General features: G+C 43.6%; 1 protein-coding gene across 1 annotated transcript in view; it reads left to right on the top strand.

Moving 5' to 3' along the window:
• The window catches only part of COL4A4 (collagen type IV alpha 4 chain), a 140004-nt gene that overhangs the window by 88871 nt on the left and 24899 nt on the right, over window positions 1-26234 (top strand). The window contains exons 25-37 of the mRNA XM_075004606.1: window positions 835-941; window positions 1240-1383; window positions 3454-3577; window positions 3840-4021; window positions 5633-5696; window positions 7064-7192; window positions 8800-8874; window positions 9472-9579; window positions 9922-10029; window positions 14328-14783; window positions 21270-21341; window positions 22049-22177; window positions 22666-22773. Of these exons, the coding sequence (XP_074860707.1) occupies window positions 835-941; window positions 1240-1383; window positions 3454-3577; window positions 3840-4021; window positions 5633-5696; window positions 7064-7192; window positions 8800-8874; window positions 9472-9579; window positions 9922-10029; window positions 14328-14783; window positions 21270-21341; window positions 22049-22177; window positions 22666-22773 (1806 nt within the window). The remainder of the gene's footprint in view (window positions 1-834; window positions 942-1239; window positions 1384-3453; window positions 3578-3839; window positions 4022-5632; window positions 5697-7063; window positions 7193-8799; window positions 8875-9471; window positions 9580-9921; window positions 10030-14327; window positions 14784-21269; window positions 21342-22048; window positions 22178-22665; window positions 22774-26234) is intronic.

Here is a 26234-nt window from a genome sequence, read left to right as displayed (position 1 = left end):
GGGGGCGCGGTTCGGCATCATGGGGAAGCGGCAGCCGCTGGTCCTCCTGCCCAGGGCCTCAGGGAAGTGGCGGCCGCTGGCACTCCTGCCTGGGGTTTCGGGGAAGTGGCAGCCACCGCTGCTCCTGGCCCTGGAGCCCCTGGAAGTGGCAGCCTCAAGCAGCCAGTCACGGATAACTGAATTCATGAACATTAAGTTTGCGAACATGGGGCCCTTACTGTACTTCTCCTACAACATCAAATGTTTAAGTGCATTTACAAGAAGCTAAACTACTTTCCTCAAACTTAAAACTTAATAAGTATGTAAACCCCAAAGGAGGAGAATTTTTCAGAAAGTTATGAGAGAATGAAAATATGGGAGATTGTTTTCTGTGGGCTGGCTTCTCAAGTCCATTAGGCCTCTTTATATCCCCATAACATTACAAAGTGGCTTTAAAATGGATGGAGTTAGCTGGCAGAGAATTCAACTTACAGAACTATCAGAGGAGTAGCTGTGTTAGTCTGTCTGCAAAAGCAACTAGAAGTCCTGTGGGATCTGATTGACCAAGAGATTTATTGGAGCATAAGCTTTCATGGGCAAAGACCCTTGAAAGCTTATGCTCCAGTAAATCTCTTAGTCTATCAGGTGCCACAGGACTTCTTGTTTTCACCTTACTACAGAGGGCAACTCTGCCAGACTAATTCAGGCAGAGACAGCTACATCCCAACTGCTGGAGGAAGAAGAGGAAAGGAGTGTATCAGTAAGTCCCAGAAGAGCCCCACTATATATGATCTTCCACTTATATAAAAAGTCTGAGTGAAAGTCAGAGCAGTGTAAGGATAACACTTTTGCCAGGGTTGAGTGAATGGGTATCCCCTTGTGGTGGCTACCTTCCATTGTACCCAAGTGAAATTCTGTGTGTAAGTTTTTGTATGCTCAAACACCAGAGTGATGAACATCGGGTAAGTAGCTAGATTGTGGGAGTGTGCTACTGTATCTCAGAATCATAGGGCTGGAAGAGACCTCAGGAGGTCACCTAGTCCAGCACCCTTCTTCAAGCAGGCTTAACCCCCAATGTATGCTCTATAGTCAACTAGCTCTACCTTAGTATTAAACAAATACATCTGCTGTTGGTTCTCATTAACTTCCCAAAACTCTCTCTAAGCTATCCCCTTTCGCTTTACACTCTTGTCAGAATATAGAGGTAGCACCACAGTAAACTATTAGATAAGCACATCAGTATCTTAACATTATTACCAGGAAGCAAAGGAATCCAAGGCAGCCAAGGTTTCCCCGGAATTCCAGGAAAACAAGGACAGCCAGGAATCCCGGGTAGAAATGGTGAACAAGGAGAATTCGGCCCACCTGGGCCTTCTGGAGAATGTGGAGATGGAGGGCAAAAAGGTATGGAGAATCCATATTATCTCTGCCTTTCATTTTTTAAAATTTTGTTTATAATATGGTTTTAATTTCATGTTTTCATAAAAGACCTCTAATCACTTCACTGACATTTTCAAATGGGATCAATGGATTCACACCCATACAAATCACATGCAAGAAGAATCTGATGGGTTAATGAGTCTGGTTGTTTCATGCACCTGTTTTTATGTACCCTTTAAACTCACTGTTGCATGTGATGCAGCTGTCTCTCAGCAATGGTGAGGGGTAATTTTATAACTGATTTGAAAAGGGCATTCTTTAAAGTTCTGTCATGTATTTCTCATTGCTCAATATATAGAGAAAGCCTACTGGCAATATCATGGCCTAGCATTGAAACAAAGAATAAGGATCAATGGTGGGGGGAAACGAAAGATCTGCACACGAGTCCAGTAGCCCTCAGGCAAACTTCCTCCCCCTGCCGACAGAAAGCAATTCCCAACTTTCCCAGTGAATAGTGTTTAATTATTTAATGCATAGGTTCCCAAACTGGGGGCCGTACCCCGCTGGTGGGACATGAAGAAATTCCAGGGGGGGCATGAGGCAACCCAGCCCTGTCCTCACAGTCTGTCCCCTCAACCCCAAGAAAGAGCCTGCGCTGGCGTTACCTCCTGCAAAAATGGAGGTGGTACCAGCCTCCTGAGGCGAGGGAGGGAAGTCCCGCAGCTGCATGCCAGAGACAGTATCTCAGGAAGTGTGTGCGCTGCTTCCCCTCCCGAAACAGCCGGCGCGTTTTCTGAAAAGATGGGTCTGTTGCCCGCCAGTGACTTCCTTCTGCCTGCTGGCTTCCTGTGTCGGGGCGGGGGCAGGAAGAGCCCCGGGTCCACACCAACTGGTCTTTGCTCCCCACGGCAGCCGTGCACTGCCTGAGCAGTTGGAGCTGGCGCGCGCTCACTGGCAGCCTTGTCCCACACACTGGATCCCTCATTTTTGGTCCCACCTCAGAGTGAAGGGGGCACACAAATTCCACTAACCCTGGAACTCCAGAAGAATTAATCTGGCCTGAGGACTTGAGCCTCAGTCCTAACTACCCTCCCCCCACGGGGCTGGGGTGCCAGGGAAGGGAGATGGCTCAGGTGGGTCCATATCCTGGCCAACAAGCCCCCAGTCGGGACCAAGTCCCCATCTGGCCACAGCATCATAGCACCTCTACATCCCCACACTCACCTCAATCCTGAGCCTATCATACACCAAAACCCCCTGTCCTAAACCTCTCACATCCCCAGTCTTCTGCCACAACACTACTGCACAATCCACACACTGCAAATCTGAGCCCATCATACTCCCCATCCTGAACTCCTGCACTCTCACATCCGCAAGCCTGTGGTTTGCTTAGCACCCCAACACTCTCCAGCCTGGAGCCCCCTCTCTGACTCAGCAGCCCCTTCACCTCTTTCTGTACCCAAATTCCCTCCCAGATCTTGTGCCTTTCACCCCTCCCCACACCCAAATTCTCCTTTCCCACCAAGAGCCTGTACCTCTTGTCTCAAACCAGTGAGAGAGAGAACAGGCTGGGGACAGCAAATGATGGAGAGGAGGGAGATGGAGAGGGAGGGGGCCTCAAGAAATGGATGGCATATTGCGGCTTGCCCTGGCATTTAAAACATGATCTTGGGTGTAAAAAGCGTGGAGTCCACTGCCGTAAAAAAAATTTAAATTTCAGATTTTTATACCACAAAAATGATTTTTTTTTACTTTTGACATGTAGAGTACTAATTGAATTTTTTGTTAAAGGGGGGTTGGATGATGGTAAGAAAGAGGTGGAGGAGCATGAGGGTTTCTCAAAAATCTTAAAGGGGATGTGATGCTGAAAAGTTTGGGAACCACTGATTTAATATAAAGAAGTGGAAGACAAACTAACTTCAGTGATAAACTTGAAATAAAGGGGACTTGCATTACATTTTAAAGAGAAGAGGAAAAGTCACTCTGTAAGACTTTGGGGGAGAGTGTCCAAGCACTTGCATGTATTTTTAATGACCTTTTATGACAGAGTGGTCAGTTGGCATTTGTATACATTCACCACATTCTTTACCAAAGGTGGAAGAGGTGCTCAAGGAGACAGTGGTGTCACAACCTTATGGCTGGAAAAAGGACAAAAAGGGGAACAAGGGCTTCCTGGTGAGGCTGGGCTTCCAGGGGAAACAGGTGAGAGAGAGAGAGAGTACGTATGAACCCTCACCATTCCTAGTTTTTTTAAAAATCACAACTTCAAAACTGCAGACACGGATATTAGCATTTGACCATCCAGCTACCCAGCTGCACTCACATATCCTTTTTTAGTTGTATAAATACTATAGTGTCTGTCAACAATTTATTGTGTATTTCATGAATTTTGAGCACACAAGTGTACCACAAAAATGTGGCATTATCACCCAGGCACAAAGATAATTTTTCATTAATCTTTTGTTATGGAATAATTTCAGGTGAAAAAGGTAGTACTGGAATCAGAGGGATCCCAGGATCTCCAGGTAAAGATGGACTCCTGCAGACTCAGAAGGGTGAACCTGGTGATAATGGACAGATTGGATTTCCAGGGCTGCCAGGATCCCCAGGATCAGCACGTTTAAGAGGGATTATTGGTTTTCAGGGACAACAGGGTGACCAGGTAAGCTAAGAGCAAAAGTGAAAGTAATGGGTACATAGCAACAGGGCTGTAACAAGGATGGGGCGAGTGACGCACTTGCCTCAGGGACAGAGCTGAGAGGGTGTAGTTAAGGTGGCAGTGGCGCCATTTTTAAAAGCCGGCGGGGTGACTCCATCTGAGCTGCACGTGGCTCTTTAAGAGACATTTGGAACTCCGGATGCTGCTGCCTCTGGCTGACTCCTCCTCTGCTCCCTCCCTGCATTGTACTGCATTTTTATACTTCTTGAGACCTTAGAATCCAAGAAACATGGCTGGCTGTAGAACACAAGTCATAGGAACATGCTTATAGAACTCATATGCCAGGTAACACCTAAATATCTGACTGACAGATGATGGGGCTGGATGACAGGGGAGGGATCACTTATTAAATTACTCTATTCTATTAAATTCCTCAAAAACATTTGGGAATGACCAGTGTTAGAAGACAGGATACCAGGCTAGATGGACCACTGATCTGACCCAGTATGCCCATGCTTTGTAATTTTATGGAAAAGACAGCAAGTTCTAGTTAGCAAGGTCAACAGCTGTGAAATGTGTTGCTTTTAGTTTCACTTACTTTATACTGGGGTTTGCCGAGGGACTTTGTCACCTCCATTGTGCATAGAGTTGTTTGATTCCACACTCTATAACTGATAAACCTCACCAGAATTCACTGAATAAAAAACCAGGTGCATGAACAGTCTATCCTCTGATATTATTCCCACATAAGGTGGTATCACCTATTCTGGCCATAGTGAGATGGCAACTAAATGAGGCAGAAGTTTACAGAGCCACTTTAAAGAGTAGAATGCTTCTGCAAAATAGGAAGCTGCCTGCTCGATTATATGCATAGTCCAGGAGATCCCATTGATCTTTGCCACCCATAGGGGCAGCTTACACTGAAAGGAACTCTGGAAAATACTATTTTTAAAGGAAATGTGTAGAAATAGGCATGATATAGATGACAATTTCTACATATAGAGGCAGGTTCTTTACTGTCTTGCATTCCATGCAATGAGTCAATTGTATTGCACAGTTATAAATCAGGGTTGAACTTAGGCCTTAACATTTACCACCTATCCATTGTCTTCCGTGTGTGCGCGGTACTTTACCAAATTGCTTCTGAGTCAGAGTGTAAACCTATGTATTGCTGATGACAGCTCCCTGTTTACAATGAAAAATTAGGAAATTATTTCTTTTAATATTAGAGGGTGAACACTAATTTCCTGGAGGTCAACAAAAGGGAAATAAAACATTTTTATTCATTAATAATGTATTTTACACAAGAACACAAAAGTACCATTTTTGAATTAAACTACAATACCATTAGTTAGGTTACCTAGAGGGAATTTAAGATACTTGAGAAAAATATTAGGCTTTAGCCATATATACACAGATCTAATTTAAGATAACTGTTGTTTCCTGGATATATAAAAGTTCAGCACTCGGCCATTATTTGACATGGATTATTCCTTAAAAAAATCATATAGGGAAGATATAATAATATTAAAATGTGGTACGTCAACTGATTTTACAGATTGTGCCTGTTACGTGTATATTTTAAACATAGCATTTTTTTTAATACCCCATCAGGGTGAGAGAGGTTTACCAGGAGTTTCTGGAAGTCCAGGACTAGATGGTGCAAAAGGACGTAAAGGTAATGAGCTGAAGTATACAAGCTGTGTCAAATAAGCAGTATTTTGTTAGGTTGCCATATACTTTGTTGCACTGAGTGTATCCCTCCAGGAGAAAGACACAGAGATAATTCAAATGCGAAAATTGTTCGATGCAAAAATGTTTTATGCCTAAACAAAAAGTTTTAATTTAACTGTAGTAAGACATTTGTTGATTTATCACTTGTAATAAAAGTTTGTAGAGAGTTTGAAGATAACTGTCTTCGTTAAATTTCACAAGAACACAGTTTCAGCCAAAAAATGAGTAAACACCAGTGAATCTATAAAATAGCCATGAGATCAAACTGTAGGTCAGGACCCTAAAGTAGGTCCCAATCCCATTTTAATGGGGCTGTGAGGACTGGTGTTAGACTTGTTGGAATCAAGACCAAAGCCCAAGTCCTACCACCCAGGGCTGAAGCCGAACCCCAAGAGCTTCAGCTCTGGGTAATAAGGCTCTGACTACAGGCCTCACACCTGCGTCTGAAGCCCTTGAGCTTCAGTGTTGTCCTCTCTTCCCCCAGCCTAGGGCTGTGGGATGCAGGCTTCGTTCCTCATTCTCGGGTTCATGTTTTACTTTCACAGTCTGAAGGAGGCTGCAGTTCAGTAAAGTTGGAAAGCCCCTCACCTACATGGCTTTTGTGATTAAACTTGTATTAGTTTTCAGGTACAGTATGTATATGACTTAGGTAGAAAAGTGATCACCCAGGAATGGAAGAGAAGAAAGAAGGAGAAAGGAGTATTTGAAACTATGTTGTAGGTAATTAAGAGACAAATTTTCAGAAGTGGCCTCCACATGTGTGCATTTTTTTGGCCAAGTGTTGGTTATTCACTATTTTATTGCAAGTCTCACACAGCAATCATGTGGATAATTTTTTCCATGTTTTCATTATATTTTGATTTCTTCCTCAAAACTCATGAGCTTTATTTTGAAAGGGATGTAGGGAAATGTGGCCTGACAGAGTAGAACAAGATAATTGAGGAGAAAACAAGGAAAATATGGATGAGACACATTTAAAGAGTAGGAGTAGACATAATGGGGGGGAAGCACGGGGAGGAGAAACAGAACGAGGGATAGAACAGGGTGATCAGTAAACAAGGCATTTTGAACATAGTATGATCTCAAACCAGCTGAGACAGGAGAGTTCATAAAAAAAGTTGCATCATCAGAAAATGGCCAAAACCCAACACAATTTATAACTGTTTTTAAATCTGATGGTTTTGGGACATCTAGCTTATGATTTTTGAACTTCCCTCCCCAGGCCACAGGGATTAACATGCCAGCAGCCACACGGGCTGATTAAATAACTTTTGAAAACTATTTTTCAGGCTGAACTGTGAAAATTCTTAGGAGAGAAATGGCCAATGGGCCATGAGTTTGAGAATCCTGATCTAGCAATTGAACATTTTCCCAGAAAAGGAATGTATTTTCACAAAGAAAGATTTATGAACAAATATTTGAGACAAAGAGATGTCCTTGGTAAGAAACAGGTTAAAAGGGGTGAAAACCTAGGTAACTAATCTTTTTAAAAGAAGATGGCTCAAGAAGGTGGCAATCAATCATTAAACAGAATCTTCTCTGGCAGGAAGGATTGCTGTGACAGAATCACTGAACACTTGAATTCAAGAGTCTTCTCTAGGTATTTCACAGCAATCTCAGGCAGAGAACCTAGAGGACAACAGGAGTGAGTGGGATGTGTTAAATCACCTGTGTATAATATGGGGTAAAAGGGCTGTGGATCTGTGAATTAACGTGGGAGGAGTCTGAGGAATAGCAACAACAGAAAGTGTTATAAAAGGAGGAACTGAACTAGAGTAGAGAAGGCCAGGCACAGCATCAGAAAACCAAAAATTGTTTTCCCAGAACCATTTCTTCATAAATGGACTTAAACTGTGCTGATTTTCCTTGTCTTTTTTCTCAGAACTTTGTATGCTTTATTGTAATGCTTGATGTTCATGGGTCATGTTTCAAATCTGGGGCAAATGCTGAGATTCTTAGTGAGCTTTGCTCCAGCAAATTCCCACAGAAATTAATAGGAGTCATACTGAATATAAACTAAGTTGCTGTCTCTGGATATGGCTTTTGATCAGGTAGTCAGAGAATTAAATGATGTATTAGGGGGAAGGGGATATAATATTCTCCACCAACATAGGTTTTTACATTGCACCTGTCAGAAGCTACAGGCTACTGTAATATTCAGTAGCTAATACAACTTGTCCCTCAAAAACTGTCCTTAAATATTCAAGGCCATCATTATCTAATTAACTAGAAATAGACAAGGATGTTGTATTAGTACTATTTCCATGTCCCTTCTCATTTCTTTTATAAAGCAGAAATGAGCTATTTCTACAGTCCAAAATTCCCTGATTGCCAAGAAGTCATTTCAGTATTTCTCCTGTGTGTATTTTTCTATTAATTCCATCACTATTCACTAAACACTTTATGATACACTACTTACCTTAGTCCGCATCTTTAAGCCTTTTCTGTACATCTTGCTATGCTAGGGATTTCACAAATGAATCGCTTATGAAGGCTAAAACAAGCCAACAGAAGCAAATTAAGTGTAAATCTTCAGTAAGCACTCAGCCATGATGACAACAACGATGATGATGGGGGAGTACAAGTCCTTAGGAAGACAAAATACCCAGACAGCTGAAGAGTCCAAAATACTGATTGATACACTTCTTTTAGCATGCTGTTGGCGTACGTAACAGCCTTTTACTCTGTGTGTACATGGCCTAGCACAAAGGAGCCCATTCCTAAATAGTGTTTGGGTGATATTGCAGTATCAAAAATACATCTACACTGACCATTTTTAATATGAAACCTTAACAATCACTTACAAAGATGCTTTCCTTGATCCCACCTTTTATTTCCTGGTATGAAATTATGTAAAACAGTTATCTAGTTCTTGTATACCTTTGGTCAAATGTAATAAAATAAAGAGTTTAAATTTAGACTGTTTTTGTTATTTCAGCTACTAATATTTATAAGTTATTATGCCTACAAAATTATCTGTTTTGCTTTGCAGATGAATAAGACAGTGGTGTCTTACAAATGTCATTTGTGGTTTTTAACATTAACAGGTGACAGAGGTGACTCGAGAAATCAGTGCAGCTTACTTGGTCAAAGAGGGCCCCCAGGAGATCATGGATCACCAGGTATGTTTGGGTGTTAGGAAAAAATTAGTGACTAAATATGTTTAAAATTTGCTCTAGGTTTTCTTCACCTTTTGCCGCTTCCAGTCGCTTCAGCCTAACACTAATGATGAACGCACAATGGCCGTTGGGTCTTTTGAAATCCAGGGCCAAAAAGGCCACACAGTGTATAATATAGTCCACAAATGAACACAGGAGGTGGGGTCTCCTACTGTCTACATGCATCAGTGATGAGCACTCTGTTAGCCACCAGAACGTTCTGCCTCTAGCTTTCTCTATGAGCATACCCTTCATCATCTTCCACATTGAAGAGGAAAGTAAAAAGGAAGAGTGGTCAGTTTCTTCCCAAGGGAAGATCAGTAATTCCATTCCCTGTCTCTACTTTAAATTCAGAGTCCATATATCAGAACACCCAGAATAAAACAGCACTAACATATACATCTCTGTGTCTGAAATGCTGAATTATTTATCCAAAGCTATTCCTTTATTTAGAAGTATGACATGAGGGAGCATATGGAGCTCGGCATTTTTTAAAACATACCAGAGTGTGAGGCACGGAAGTTTTTAAATCTGAAACTGTTACATCTATCTTTCTTTAAGGACCCCCTGGATTCCCAGGAGAGCAGGGTTTACCAGGTCTCCAAGGGAAACCTGGAAGACAAGGACCCAAGGGGGTGCCTGGGTCCCCAGGAACACCAGGCTTGCCAGGTAAGGTCCACTTTAAAAGAGAAGCAGAAATGCATGAGAATTACTTCAAAATGGACACAAAGTGAGTCAGTTTGCAGTTCAATTCAAAACCATGCTGCTAATGAAGCTGGCAACAGAATGTGGTATCGAAGGCAGCGTGAAAGCTTATATCAGAAACTATTGGACCAAAGTAGGAGAGATTCAAGAGGGGCCACAAAGGAGAGTCAAGAAAAGCTGATAGTTCCTTTGGATAGAATTTGTGGCCTATTAATAACCATTTTGTAATTCAATAGCACAGGAGAAGTAACAGCTAAGGGGGCAGGAGTAAAAGTTTGCAAATTAAAAAATGTTTTCTACTGTCAGGTGCCATGTGTGGTCCAGGATTGCCAGGAGTTCCAGGTGATCAAGGTAATACCGGACCTTTAGGAGCTGTTGGATTGCCAGGATTACCTGGTCCCCCAGGCAAGAAAGGTAAGTTTATAAATAGCAAGCTTTAGCGACACAGTACATTGCAATACTAACAGAGAGGTAGCCATATCCGTCTGTAGTCTAACAAAACAAAACAGCAGTCATGTAGCACTTTAAAGACTAACAAAATTATTTATTAGGTGATGAGCTTTCATGGGACAGACCCAAAAGCTCATAACCTAATAAGTAATTTTGTTAGTCTTTGAAGTGCTACATGACTGCTGTTTTGTTTTGTCAGTACAGTTCAAGTAATGATGTCAGAATTACTGGTAGTTTTGTGCAGTAACAAATGTAACAAACTAGAGAAGGATTTTCAAAAGCACTTAGCATCGATCTAAATGTGCTTTCACTGAAATCAATAGTAAAACTCCCTTTCACTTCAGTAGCTGGAAGTGTTGGGCTAATTTTGAGCACATTTTGAAAATCCTCTTAAAACACAAAACATTAACCACAGAGAAATCAGGCTATAGCCTAAATTAAATAAGGAAGCAGAGACACAGTCCTTAAATGCTGGTTCAGCTGGTATATCTGAAATTAGAATTTGACACAAGAACAAAAAATTCTCTGAAAACAGAAAATATATTTCACTAACACTTCAGTTGCACTGTAATTTGCTTCCTGTCCATGCGGTGCCACTGTTACTCTGCATATAGCAAACATGAATATGAATATGAACAACAGTGCACAGTGTAGTGGAAAATGTTAATATGGAAAAATGTAGCCTGCTCACATATACAGAATCTCAGATGATTGACTACTGCATTTTATCAGATTGTGATAAAATAAGTATTATTTCCAATACAGTTGATCTATTGGCAGATTACATTTAGAAAAACTTCCAATCAATGACAAATTATCTTTTTCATGGCAATCACTATGTTTAGATTAGAAAAACTATGCATCTAAAAATCTCTTCCCCTGTACTGGACACAATATGATATTTATGCTTTGTAGCTAATTAAAATGTAGCATACATCAACATTATACTGAGATAAATTATATAATCAGAAACAAAGCTGTTTATTATAACTGGGTGGTTGCAATCTGCTTCCTAAACTGTTCCCGGGGTAGCAGAACAATATACTGCTTCATGCCCAGGACAAAGCCATCCTTGGCTCCCTAATAAATTTTCCTGAAAAAAGATAATCAATTTTTGTACAGAACACTTCTTTTTCTTTCAGTTTTGGCCAACAGCAAACTTCAGCTATAAACCGAAAAATAACAAGCAATCCTGTGGCACCTTGTAGACTAACAGATATTCTGGAGCATAAGCTTTCATGGGCAAAGACCCGCTTCATCGGCTGCATCTGACGAAGTGTGTCTGTCCCACAAAAGTTCATCACCTAATAAATTATTTTGTTAGTCTTTAAAGTGCCACTGGACTGCTTTTTTTGTTTTGATCCAAAATATCTGTTAGTCTATAAGATGCCACAGGACAACTTCTTGGTTTTGAAGATACAGACGAACACGGCTACCTCTCTGAAACTGAAAAATGAGGCTTACATTGAAACTTTTTCTGATTATCTACAAGAAAGTAGGGAGGGCTCTGTAATCAGCAGAAAAACAATTTTTTCTTCAAGAAAGGTCCCCGTGGGTGCTCCTCCTAGGTAGTATATTACTGAGGCACCCCTGCCAACCTGTCTTTTCCACAGACACATCGCTACTCCAATTCCAAAGAATGCAGTCCATTATTGACCTTGTAACAGAATTTCAAAACACACCTCAGAGCTCAGCAAAGACATGCTGAAGTTATTAGGGCACATGGCGGCAGTGACATTTGTGGTCCTATATAAACGTTTGTGTATGAGACCACTCCAGGCGTGGTTGCGCATGATGTACAGACTTCACTTTTACAGAGTAACCAAGCAGCTCTATGTTCCTGTCAACGTCAAACATTCACATTCCTGGTGGACAATGCTACAAAACCTACTCAGAGGCGTAACGTTCTGAAAACCAACCCCAACTGTAACAATCATAATGGATACCTCTCTGACAGGATGGGGTGCTCACCTGACAGGATATAGGCCCAAGGCCTATGGGCTCTTGAGGAGTCCAGTTTCACATAAACCTCCTGGAGCTCCGAGAAGTCTGCTGGGTGTGCCACTGACTTTTTCACCTGAGAGTAAACAAAGCAGTACAAATATTAACAGACAACATTACTGCAGTATTTTCTATAAACAGGCAAGGAGAAGTCCAATCGTTTCCACTTTGCATGAAGGCAATTTGCCTGTGGGAATGGTGCATGCCACACAATGTATCACTCATTGCCACTTATCTACCAGGCAAGATCAACATCCTTGCAGGAGGATCTCAGCAGATGCTTCAACACCTACGACTGAGAGATCAACCCTGGTTTCCTGAAACCCATATTCAAAAGATGGGGATATCCCAGTGTAGATCTGTTTGCTTCCAGCAATAACATCAAGTGCTCTCTTTATTGCTCAAGAGCAGGCCTGGACCCTCACTTGCAGTGGGGGGATGCATTCTCCATTCCATGGACTGCTCCTCTAATGGATGCATTACCAACCCATCTCATTCTCTGTTCACCCATCAAAATAAAACAGGATGGAGCAAAAGCCATACTAATAAACCCAAATTGGCCAAAACAAGTTTGGTATTCGTACGTGCTTCAAATGAAGATAGCTCTTTTGTGGAGATTCTCTTCAGTTTCCACGCTCCTTCTCATGCCAACCTCCAACCCAACAGATAACGTGCACCTCAGAGAGGCTTGTAGATGGCTCTCATTAGTAGATTAGAAATATTCACCAGAGGTGCAACATACACTCCTTAACTCTTGCAGGAAATCTATGAGAAAAACTTATAATAAAAAAATGGCATTGTTTTTCCACATGGTACACATCTCTACAGCTATCTCCTACCTCATTCTCCATCCATCATACCCTCCAGTACCTTATTCACCTAAAGAAATTGGGCCTTTCACTCATCTTCTTAAGAGGACATGTGCCAGTTTTCTCGGCTCTACCTCCACCCATGGAGGGCTCCTCAATATTTACTCACACTGTCATTAAAAAATTTGTTAAGGGTTTACAGACTATGTACCCATCCATCAAAGACCCTATCCCCTGCCTGCGACCTAAACTTGGTCTTAACAGCCCTCAGAAGAAAGTCATTTGAACCAATGTCATCCTGCTGTCCATTACGTCACTCTTTGAAGACTTAGTTGCAAACGTAGAGTTGGAGAATTAGGAGCCCTGTTGCCAGACCCTCCCTACACAAGGTGATTCTTTCACCACACCATAAGTTTTTACCAAAGGTGTCTTCACAGTGTGGCTGCAATGAGCTGTTGTACTTACCTGTCTCCATCCTGAAATCTCATGCAGCTGACACTGATAGACTCATGCACTCCCTGGACATCTGCACGGCCCTCACCTTTTACTTACAAAGAATGCAGTCCTTGAGGTAGACAAATGCACTCTTCATGTCATCTACTGAATGTTCCAGAGGATCACCGATCTCCAAACAGAGGCTACGTTTACATTAGGAGATAAAACCGAATTTAAAACAGTTAGCTCGATAGGGGTGTAGGGAGCTCTGGATAGAGGTAGTACCCTTGTTCTCTGGCAGCTGCATTCCTATTCGTAGGATGGACGGAAACACTGGTCCTCATCCATCTCCTATCTCTCACGTCTGGCTTCAAGTGCCACACCCCGGGCAACGGTCTCAGCTGGCCGGCTAAACGACATGTGGGGGTGGTGTTAACATGGCATCACTGGGCGAATGTCTTCCATGTAGAAGTCACCGGCCAGGGCAGAGGGGCTTCAAGATAAGCTCAATGGCCACGTGTTCAGGACCAAGGCAAGCCACAAAGTTATTGTGGAATTTCGGCTGTGGTCAACAGCCTGAAGAGGGATGGGCTCCGTCAGGCTATCTTGCCCATGACACACCACAAGATGACATCTACCACTACTCAACTCATACCGGATCGGTCGCAGCCCAGGTTAACAATGACTGTGCCCACCGTTGCACACCAGGACGGAGGTGAAAAGTATGTTACTGGTGACCAGTCAAGCAGGATCTGTGGGAGAGACAACATTGTTATCGGTACTTGGAATGTACGTACATTGAGAGCAGCAGAGAAGTTGAGAGGACTGACCCATGAAATAGAAACATACCGCTGGAACATCTTGGGTATCTGTGAACTGCGTTGGAAAGGCTCTGGTGAACAATCAGTCGAAGGGGGTCATAAGTTGTACTTCAGTGGAAAGAGGATAAACATGAGCACGGTGTTGGCTTTCTAACACACAGCGACATTGTGAATACTGTCATTGGATGCCGACCAGTCTCCAACAGATTCATCACCATCCGTCTGAAAGTATCCCCTTTCAACCTCACCATCATTCAGGCTGATGCCCCAACATCCAATTATGATGATAGTGAAGTAGAAGAGTTTTACGATCAGCTACAGGATGTCCTGGAGCAAACACCAAAAAAGGACATACTTATTGTACAAGGAGACTGGAATGCAAAAGTTGGAGCGGATGCATATAGTAACTGGAAAGGAACGTGTGGGCCATACTGTAACACTGAAACCAACAACAGAGGCCTTAGACTTCTGGAGTTTGCCAGATATAACGACTTCATGCTGGCTAATACATTTGGCCCTCACAAAGCATCCAGACAATGGACTTGGCACAGCCCCAGTGGAGACCATCACAGTCAGATTGATTACATCTTAGTCAAGAAGCGCTTCCGAACAAGCGTTAACATTGCAAAGACGCGGTTTTCCGGGAGCAGATGTTGGAAGTGATCATGATCTAGTGATGATGTCATTCCGCCTATGCTTGCTGAAGATCTTAAAATCAAGGCACACAAGAATTAAGTTTGACCTTGAAAAGCTCAAAGATCCTGAGGTGGCAGAAGTCTTCCAAGTAAAAATAGGAGGGAGACTCGCACCACTGCTCATCCTTGGTGCTGAAGAAGCAGATGAGGACATAATGGCCTACATCTTTAATACAGCAGTCATAGAAACAGCTACTGAGATTCTTGGCAAACACCGCCCAAAGAAGAAACCTTGGGTTACTGCTGATCTGCTTGACCTCTGTGACAAATGGCGAGAACTGAGAAAGAAGAAAGGTGAAGCTGGTGGGACTGAGAAATACAGAGAAATCAACAAGACCATCAGGAAAGGCATGAAGGTGGCAAAACAGAATTGGGTAGAAGATCAGTGCAAGGAAATAGAAGACAGCCTTAACAAAAATAACAGCAAGAAGGCATACCAGACAGTAAAAGAGCTGACAAACATTAGACAACCTAGAGTTTCCATAGTCCAGAACAAGGCAGGGAACTGCCTCACTGAAGAGAAAGAGATCTTTCGCAGGTGGACAGAATACTGTTCTGAGCTGTACAATGATAAGGATGATGGAGACCCAGAAATACTGAAATGTCCATATGCTACCGAAGAAGACAGTCTCCCAATCCTTCAGGAAAAAGTAGAGGCAGCAGTGTGATCATTGAAGAAAGGAAAGTCAGCTGGAGTGGACAATATCCCAGCAGAATTGATACAAGCAGGGGGAGAAGCCGTGATCACTGCCCTTACCAACATATGCAATAAGATCTGCCAGACGGGAAAATGGCCTACGTCATGGACCCAGTCGCTAGTGATCACACTTCCCAAAAAGGGCAACCTCCAACAGTGCCGAAACTATCGTACAATAAGCCTCATTAGCCACCCAAGTAAAGTGTTATTGAAAGTAATATTGAACAGGTTGAAGCCCCAAGCTGAGATGATTATTGCTGAGGAACAAGCCGGCTTTAGGGCAGGGCAGAGTACCACCGAACAAATATTCAACCTGAGAATTCTCTGTGAGAAATATCTGCAGCACCAACAGCACCTGTACCATGTTTTTGTGGACTTCAAAAAGGCCTTTGACAGAGTTTGGCAGGCAGCATTATGGGCCACCATGAGAAAGTACAACATCAGCCCCAACCTTGTCTGTGTTGTTGAACACCTGTATGACAATGCCACCGGTGCAGTTGTCCACAACGGTACCATTGGAAGCTGGTTCAGAATGACAGTGGGCATCTGTCAGGGTTCTCTGCTCTCCCCCACACTTTTCAACATCCTTCTGGAGCGCATCATGATTGATGCCTTGGAAGACTATGAAGGAACTGTCAGCATAGGGGGCAGAATAATCACCAACCTTCGCTTCGCTGACGATATAGACGGATTAGCTGGAGGGGAAGAGGAACTTGCCAGCTTGGTAGAACGGCTGGATACCACCTCGAAAGCCTATGGAATGGAGATAAATGCAGAAAAGACAAAACTGATGACCAATAACACCAATGGCATTAGTAGGGATATAATGGTGAATGGACAAGCTCTTCAATGTGTGTCCAGCTTCAAATACTTAGGTGCAATCGTGTCAGATGAGGGGTCCAGACCAGAAGTCCTCTCCAGAATAGCGCAAACAACAGCAGTGCTTACAAAACTTAGACCCATCTGGAGGGACAAGAACATCAGTCTGAGATCGAAAGTAAGATTGATGCGCTCACTGGTCATCTCAGTGTTCTTGTATGCTTGCGAAACGTGCACCCTTACAGCAGAATTGCAGAAAAAGATCCAAAGCATGGAGATGAGATGCTATAGGAGGCTTTTGGGCATCTCTTATATTGAGCATGTCATGAATGAAGAAATACGACATAGGATCAGGCATGTCATAGGCCCACATGACGACCTGCTCACTGTGGTGCAGAAGCGCAAGCTCAGACGGTACGGCCACGTCATCAGATCATCAGGCCTTTCAAAGACCATCTTGCAAGGCATAGTACCTGGTAGTAGCAGGAAAGGCAGCCGAAAGAAGAGATGGGAAGATAACATCAAAGAGTGGACAAACCTGAATATGAGCGAGTCACAGGCTGCGTCTACACGTGCACGCTACTTCGAAGTAGCGGCAGTAACTTCGAAATAGCGCCCGTCACGTCTACACGTGTTGGGCGCTATTTCAAAGTTGAAATCGACGTTGGGCGGCGAGACGTCGAAGTCGCTAACCCCATGAGGGGATGGGAATAGCGCCCTACTTCGACGTTCAACATCGAAGTAGGGACGTGTAGACGATCCGCGTCCCGCAACATCGAAATAGCGGGGTCCTCCATGGCGGCCATCAGCTGGGGGGTTGAGAGATACTCTCTCTCCAGCCCTTGCGGGGCTCTGTGGTCACCGTGGGCAGCAGCCCTTAGCCCAGGGCTTCTGGCTGCTGCTGCTGCAGCTGGGGGTCCGTGCTGCATATACAGGGTCTGCAACTAGTTGTTGGCTCTGTGTATCTTGCACTGTTTAATGAAAGTGTGTCTGGGAGGGGCCCTTTAAGGGAGCGGCTTGCTGTTGAGTCCGCCCCGTGACCCTGTCTGCAGCTGTGCCTGGCTCCCTTATTTCGATGTGTGCTACTTTGCCGTGTAGACGTTCCCTCGCTGTGCCTATTTCGATGTTGGGCTGAGCAACGTCGAAGTTGAACATCGACGTTGCCAGCCCTGGAGGACGTGTAGACGTTATTCATCGAAATAGTCTATTTCGATGTCGCAACATCGAAATAAGCTATTTCGAAGTTGGGTGCACGTGTAGACGTAGCCACAGAGAGCTGCACAGGAGAGGATGAGGTGGAGTGAGTTGATCAGGAAGTCATCTGTGGTGCCCCAACGACTCTCAAAAGGGGTTATGGGATAGATAGAGAGAGGGAGAGAGAGCTCAATTTTACCACGTGACTGTCTTCACTGTAAAGACCATTAGCTCGATTTTGGGTGCAGTAACCTTGAGATTACAAAATTGCAGTTACCTGACAGGTAACGTGTCAAGCTCCAATTCAGAAGTTTGATTAAAGGCAAGCGTGGAAGCAGCTCATCTTAAAAGCGAATTTATTAGCCTTCAGAGGTGTCCCATATGTAACCCAGAATGCCCCCCTCAGTGCTCTGCTCTTGCCGCTGCTCTCCAGTAACAGGAAGAATGTGAATTTCCGAGCAGGAGCAGCGAGCCTTCAGCTGTGGGCTCATGTTAGTATAACAACCTGAGAAATGGCTTTTTTTCTGTTTTATTAGTAGTGTGCATGCATCTATCCATTCAAATAGCCCCTGCAGGGAGTTTGTGGCTCTGTCTGTACATTTGCTGTTTTTTTTCTGTGCTGCCTGGCACCAGCCCCTGACCCACCATACCACATGTCAACAAGGCTGTGCTGGGGGGTTGTGCTGGCATACAGTTGTCTGCGAAACCCTTTACCTTCCCCACAGGCACCACACATTCTGGGTCGTTCCTGTGCTCAGCCACATCACACGGTAGTCCCCAACCCAACCCAATAAAATGATGTGCCTGCCATTTGGTGCTGACCATGCTGCCAGTCGCGCGTTTAGGGCTTTAAGGGCAGGAAAGATATTCTGGGCTTTGCTGCCACCATGGGGAAGTCTCCCCCGGCGATTAAGATACTGGGGGCTTTGCTGCTGCCATGGGGAAGTCTCTCCCCAGCAGCTAAAGGCTTGCTGCTGCTGCTGCCGCTGGTGAAAAGTCTCCCCTGGTGGCTAACAGTAACTTCTACTGTACATCTCTGACTGGGGTGCATTGGTACCGTAATAGCTAGGTGGAGCACCCCTGGGTACAACCATCTTGAGGACCCTCAGTTACTGCACTGGGTAACCCTGTCTTACCGTGTTGCACAGTATACCTTTTTGCTACTGCTCTGGAAGCCATGGTGCAATGAAAGGGATTTTCAAATTACTGTCCATTTTAAAAGGTATTACACACCTGATAGTGAGAACTTATTGTTCTTTAGGAGCAGGCATTTTATTAGTTTTATCCACCTACTTCACTCATTCATTATACAGAATTTATTTTAGGCCCTACAAAAGAAACACAAGAGGTTAAAGTATGCACAGCTGAGGGAAAAAAAAAAGTGGAAGCTCAGTAGGGATCAAGCCACTCATTAAGGTTCATATTGTTACCAGCATGGCTCTGTCAACAAGATGGAAAGCTTAGATCCATTGCACTGAACTCTACCACTGAAGCTAAGGGAGGAATTGACAGTAAACAGGATTGGATACATGAATGTTGTGAAAAGTTATTCAAGAGAAGTGAGTTAAGGGCAGAAAGAACATTATAGATGGAGCATGTCCTCTGGAATGCGTTGAGGCACATAGGGCATCTGAATATTTATCATGTCTGGCACGTAAATATTTTGCAATGCCTGCTATACAAGTGCCATGGGAACACCTATTCTCATTTTCAGGTGATATTGTAAATAAGAAATGGGCAGCATTTTCTCCTGCCAATGTAAACAAACTTGTTTTTCTTAGCAATTGACTGAATAGGAAACAGGACTGAGTGAAGTTTTAAGCTCTAAAGTTTTACTGTTTTGTTTTTGACTGTAGTCCTGTAACAATCTAAATTTGTAAGTTGCACTTGCATAATAAAGAGATTACATTAGAGTCCTGGTATGAGGTAAATTGAAAAAACACTATATATCAGTTTTACAGTTCAGATGTCTGTAATAAAAATAATATGAAGTGAGCAGTGTACACTTTTATATCTTGTGTTGTAATCGAAAAGTAGAAGAACATCCATACATATTTAAAAAATTTCCGTTGGTGGTCTATTGTTGAGCAGTGCAATTAAAACTGCCATTAATCACAATTTTTAAAAGTGATTTTTTAAATTAATTGTGTGCATTAAGTGCAGTTAATCAACCATCCTAAAACAAACCCAAACACACACAAAGTATGTTAAAAGAACATTACTACAGTTGTTAAAGTCAAGCACTCAAATTTTAAGCAACCTTAATATTGGTTAACATATTTTTAATGTGTAATTGTAGATATCTTGGTGTAAAATTATTTAAGAGGCACTTTCAAGTGCATGACAGATAGGACAGTTAACACATTTTAATGTGAATTCCACTTACTGTTCCTCAAAGAGGCCTGAGTAAAAGATATGGAGACTATTTATCACCACACTAGGTTCAGCACATAAACAGTGGCAGCACAAGCTTCTCCATGCCAATTTACTTTTGGCATGTTCAGAAGCACCACCTCTCAGTACAGGAGAGAAGTTTTGTTTCCATGCTTGCTCAGTCTTTGGCCTCTAAACTGAGTCTATCATTGGCTGGGTCTACACTAGAGAGTTTTGTCAACAGAAGGGGCCTTCTGTGGACATAACTCAGGGAGCGTCTACTCACTTAAAGCATTCCGTCAACAGAGTCCCGGCAAAACTCTGCATTTGCCTCGACAGTATTATCCCTCAAAAATTTGAGGCATAACAATCTCTGGAGAGAGTACTGTTGACACAAGTGCCATGTAGACACTTCTGTCGACAGAGGTCTTCCACTTGCCAGGGAGCCCTCTTTGCAGAGCTGCCATTCCACCTGCTGGCCCTAGAAGGCAGTGCAGTCTGGCAGTTCTCTGTCGACAGAGAAAGGGGTGTGCGTGCACACACGCAATCTGTCGACAGAGATTCTGTTACAGCGATTTCCCTGTCGACAGATGCTTCTAGCATAGACACAGCCATGGAGGCTACCAGTTTGTGACAACTGATTTTAGATTCTTGCCCACTAGCTAGAAGTGTAATGCCATTAATCAGCTGTCAGATAGTAATTGCTGAACTTTGATTCAGTCTGTATATAATACAGTCAGACTCTTTTTTCCATTCTGATTCTAAAATTAGCATACAACATAGTAGAGGGGCCTACATTTTCCTTCTCACTTATTTACTTCCTGTTTTTCATAGACATCTATTGCTTTTACCCCAAAATTTACAGTATAGTATCATCTGTGTAAATCTCTGTAAATCCCCCTAAACTAACCAGCTGTTACAATTTTTAATACATCTAAAATAATACTTCTTGTTTAACAAATCTTGCAAAGATTGTCAAATCTTTTTGTGGTAATTCATAGGCAAGATGTTTTCCCTTGATAACTCCCACAACACTTTGGAAGTCTCACTCAGAAATTAATTATTGGCCTTCCATAAGTCTGATCCAAAGGTCAACAGAAAATAATTGTGCAAAAGTATAATTAAATGTACAACTAATTCTGTTTTAGTTGTGATGGTTCTTCAGGGTTAACAGGAATAAAAAGCTGTAACGTGTCATATTTTTCCAAGTTGGGAGATGATGACTATCAGTGCATACAGACCAGATGCAATGCGTAAAGAAATGCCATTTTTAGGTACTTTTCACTGTAAAGCTACACTAAAGATTAAAGGTCAATTTTCTGGTTGCTAATAATATGAATGGAAATTACCTTTGCTGCAGGTTTATCAGGGTTGCCTGGATTAGATGGTTTGAATGGACTGCAAGGTCAAAAGGGTTTAACAGGATCTCCAGGTAAAGAAAATCAAAATGTACAGACTTTTTAAATGTTTCATTGTTGAAATGTTCCATATTTTTATATTTACCCTGTCATTAAGATCATACAGTACTTTAAAACAGTGACAATATTTAAAGGTTTAGAGAGACACACCAGCATTCATTTTTGAGGAAAGACTTGAAATCCTCCATCAATCTAATAATCTCTCTGGAATCCTTTGAGAATAATTTTATAATGAAAATGTTCAGCGCAGATGATTCAGAGTGGAGCCAAGTCTCAAACTTCTTTATGTATAAGATAAACAATAATAAATAAATTAAAAGGAGACTCATGGGAGAAAATCTTGGCCATGATAATCTATTCGAAGCTTTCAAAACACCCTACTAACTATTATTAAAATCCGTTCAAAGCACCAGTCTAAGAGCTCATGAGACTAAGATATAAAATGAAAATTAAGAAATTTGAAGCAAAAAGAATTTTATATTAAAGACAAGAATATGCAAATTAAAAAAAGCTCTAAAGAAGAGTCTGGAATCTAGGAGCTTAATACCTTTGAAAGGATAAATGAGAGCCAGCTTCAGCAAAACTCCTCCCAACTTACAGTAAGAACCAGAAAGCTAGAGATAGACTATCCTCAAAAGAAACATCATCTTCAGATGGAATTTCTATTCTGTAAATCTGTGTTTGCATTCACTTCATGTGCTGTAATTGTTTGCATATGGAGGTCGAAGTGAAATAGGACTTCCAGGATACACAGGAGCACCTGCACCAAAGGGAGACAGAGGTGAACCTGGACAGCCAGGAGTTTCTCTTCCAGGGTCTCCTGGAGACACGGGCTTGCCAGGACACCCAGGTAAGAAACATTTTCTCCTCAATATTGAACTGCAGAGCTGAAATGGAAACTGATCTCCCTGCCACTTTGTTAAGCTGGCTCATACAGCAGCACGTATATCTGGGTTCCCTTCTTTAAGCAATTATATTTCTCATCCAAGAAGTATGCTAGCATTTCCTGACTTGCTACAGATATTCCTGAATGCATCATTCTGCTGTATCACTGAAACCAAGAGTTGCATGAGACTTGTAGAATCAGTGATATCCAGGAATGTTGCTTTATGGAACCCCATTAGCTCCAGTGGATACTGTGGAAAGGAATTAAAAGGTATTATATTTTCTGTGCCAAATGCCTCTTGCAGGCAAATCCGACACTCAACTATGTGGTTAACTCTATGTTCTACATTGAGTTTTGCACCTCAACTCACTTATATTAATATTCAGTTTTTGTAATCCAAAGAATAATATATTGAAAACTGAAAACCTTTAGCATAAGATCTGCTCCCTCAGGTAGAAGAGGAGCTGCTGGGCCTGCAGGAACTGTGGGAAGATCTCCTGGAAGTGCAGCTCCTGGTCCTCCAGGAGATCAGGGACTACCTGGCTCACCTGGCGTCAGAGGTACAAGACAATCAAACATGATCAACAAATCAAAAAACTGAAAACTGTGAACTAATCATATATGTTCATGTGATATGGGAAGGGGCAAAGAAGTAATAAATTGGCTGCTTCATGAATATATGGAGAAGGGTACACTGGAGAGGATGCTGCATAGGAACTCATGAGATCTGCACTTTAATACCATTTCTGGCCTGGGCATAGGTGCAGGGAATAAGGGTGCTGCAGCACCCTAGGTTTTTCACCTGGTTTTCTCTTGCCCAGGAGATGAACCAGCTGTTAACTCACAGCAAGCTGCACCAGCCCTAGGTCCCACAATGTGCACTACCCACCACCTGCTGTCCCCAGCTGTAGGCATCCTTCAGTCTGCATAGACTATGGATCGCGCCCTTAAAAGTTTCAATTGAAGACTTCATTTACAGCGTCTACTGTGACTATAAAGACCCACACGAGAGTGACAGTCCTTGCTGCATCTCTTGCAGATGTAGTGGGTGTCTGGCAAGTCCTTATTGTGCTTTCTGTGCGCTTGCTTCTCCTCTGCTAGCTGTCTGATCTTTAACTCGCCCTTCTGAAGGCCCTTGTGTAACCCCTGCCTCCATCTTCTGCGGTCGTCTGCTAGTTCTTCCCAGTTGTCCAGCTCGATGTCTACCTCTCTGAGGTCTCTCTTGCAGACATCTTTGTAACGCAACTGGGGGCGTCTGGGGGGTCTTTTGCCAGAGGCTAGCTCACCATACAGGATGTCTTTTGGAATCCTTCCATCGTTCATCCTGTGGACGTGGCCAAGCCAGCGGAGCCAACGCTGCCTGAGGAGGGTGTGCATGGTTGGGATTCCAGCTTGCTCGAGGACGGCTGTGTTGGTAACTCTGTCCTTCCATGATATTCCAAGGATGCGCCTGAGGCAGCGTAAGTGGAAGACATTCAGCCTCTTTTCCTGGCGGGCATACAGGGTCCAAGTCTCGCTGCCATAAAGGAGGGTGCTGAGGATGCAGGCTCTGTAGACTTGCATTTTGGTGTGAGTGTACAGCTTGTTGTTATTCCACACTCTCTTGCTGAGTCTGGACAGAGTTGTGGCCACTTTTCCAATCCTCCTATTTAGCTCAGTGTCCAACGACAGGGTGTCAGTGATGGTGGACCCGAGGTAAACGAACTCGTGGACGACCTCTAACGTATAGTTGTCAATGCTGATTGATGGGGATTCAGCAACATCCTGACCGAGTACATTCGTCTTCTTTAGGCTGATGGTAAGCCCAAAGTCCTTGCACGCTTTGGAGAACTGATCCAGCAGTTTTTGAAGCTGGTCTTCTGTGTGAGACACTACAGCAGCATCGTCTGCGAACAGCATGTCTCTGATGAGGACTTCTCTCACCTTAGTCTTAGCTTTCAGCCTTGCAAGGTTAAACAGTTTCCCATCAGATCTTGTGTGCAGCAAGATGCCTTCTGTTGAAGATCCAAAGGCATGCTTCAGGAGGAGTGCGAAGAAGATCCCAAACAATGTCGGAGCAAGCACGCATCCTTGTTTGACGCCGCTCCTGATTCTGAAAGCATCCGATAATGCGCCGTCATATTGGATGGTTCCTCTCATGTCTTCGTGGAACGACTGGATCATCTTGAGTAACCGTGGAGGACAGCCTATCTTGTGGAGCAGCTTGAACAGACCATCCCTGCTGACCAAGTCAAAAGCCTTGGTCAAGTCGATGGAGGCTATGTAGAGTGGCTTCCTCTGCTCCCTGCACTTCTCCTGCAGCTGCGTTAGAGAGAAGACCATGTCAACGGTAGACCTCTCTGCGCGGAATCCGCACTGCGATTCGGGGTACACCCTCTCAGCAATCTTCTGGAGTCTGCCAAGGATGACGCGAGCGAACAGTTTACCAGTGACGCTTAGGAGGGAGATTCCACGGTAGTTGTTGCAGTCGCTTCTGTCTCCTTTGTTCTTATACAACGTTACAATGTTAGCGTCACGCATATCCTGTGGAATGCTGTCCCCAGCAAGGGCATCATTTTGGTAGGGCGGGGTGAACCCTGCAGCCAGGTAGGATGCTGTGAGCTCTTCTTTCCAGTCTCATAACTAACAGGGAGCAAGGGGAAAATACACAGCTTGCTTGTATTTCTCTCACTCCCAACTGGGCTCTGGGGCCTTGCTTCAGCAGAATTACCAGATGCTGGCCCTGCACATCCTGGTGCCAGAGCTTGGTCCTGCCCAGGCACAGCATGTAGCTCTGAAGTTCTGGGATTGGCACACCAGTGGAAGTAGTATGTCTGATTAGCATGGATGGACTGGGCATAGCAGCTCCTTCATCCTTGTCCCTGGATGAGGTGTCTGTGGGCTCCCTTGATCTCACTGCCCCTTATAGATAATAGAGGTCATCAGGAACTCCTCAGAGAATGACTACCAGCCTAGCCTTGCAGGTAGAAGAAGTGGTGGAGGTTGATCCCATGATGGACATCCTGACCTTGGAGGCCCCCTCTACAGTGTACTGCCCTTCATAAAAGCAGTGTCATCCACCATCGAGTCCTTGTGGCAGACTCCAGCCTCCATCTCTCCCACTGCTAATGAGGTGGAAAGGAAGTATTTTGGCCCTTCAAGGGGATATGAATACATGCTCACCCACCCACGGATGGACACTTAGGTGGTGAATGCTGCCAATGCTAAGGAGAGACAAGGTCAGCAATGGCCTACTCTGAAATCAGAGGAGGCCAAGAAACTGGACCTGCTGGGCAGGCAGGTCTATTCCACAGGCAGTTTCCAGTTGACGATTGCCAACCAGCGAGCACTTCTCAGCTGCTATAATTTTAACTCATGGGCCTCCTTGGGGAAATTTAAGGAGCTGTTACCCTCAGTCTCCCAAACTGAATTTGGGCCTGTATAGAAGAGGGCAAAATGATCTCCTGTGCCATACTGCAGGCTGCATTAGAAACAGCTGATTCAATGGTGTGAACAATGACAGTGGACATCACGATGCATCGTTCTGCCTGTCTTCAAGTCTTTGGCCTACTCCCAGAAGTCCAGCAGACAATCCAGGACCTGTCCTTTGATGGGTTGGAATTGTCTGTGAAGCAAACTGCTTCAGGCTTTATAGCCTTAAGGACACCAGAACCATGCTGAAGTCCCTGGGACTCTACACTCAGTCACCGAAAGGAAGTATTTTAAACTTCCTCCATCTCTGTGCTATTATCTTCCCCCGCAGAGGCAGGACATTTCTCATAGACGCAATCACCAAAATCAGAAGCGTTCCCCAAGCGCCTCTAGTTGTAATAGCAACCAGGGGCATTCCTCTTCGCACTGGTTACCTAGCGCAAAGAAAAACTTTAGACAGTGCACTTGAGAAGAGAGCTCCAGTCTCTCTCATAGATCCAGTCCCCAAATTTGGACACCATTTGTCCCAGTTTACCACAGACAAGTCGGTCTGAGACATGGTAGAGCCCTCCAGTTCTTGTCTACCCCACTTCCTACCCCTCTTCACAGA

This window comes from Carettochelys insculpta, chromosome 10 (assembly GCF_033958435.1).
Source record: "Carettochelys insculpta isolate YL-2023 chromosome 10, ASM3395843v1, whole genome shotgun sequence".
Classification (NCBI taxonomy): Eukaryota; Metazoa; Chordata; order Testudines; family Carettochelyidae; genus Carettochelys; species Carettochelys insculpta.
Note: the sequence above shows the minus strand (reverse complement) of the source record. Positions and strands in the feature narration are given on the sequence as shown.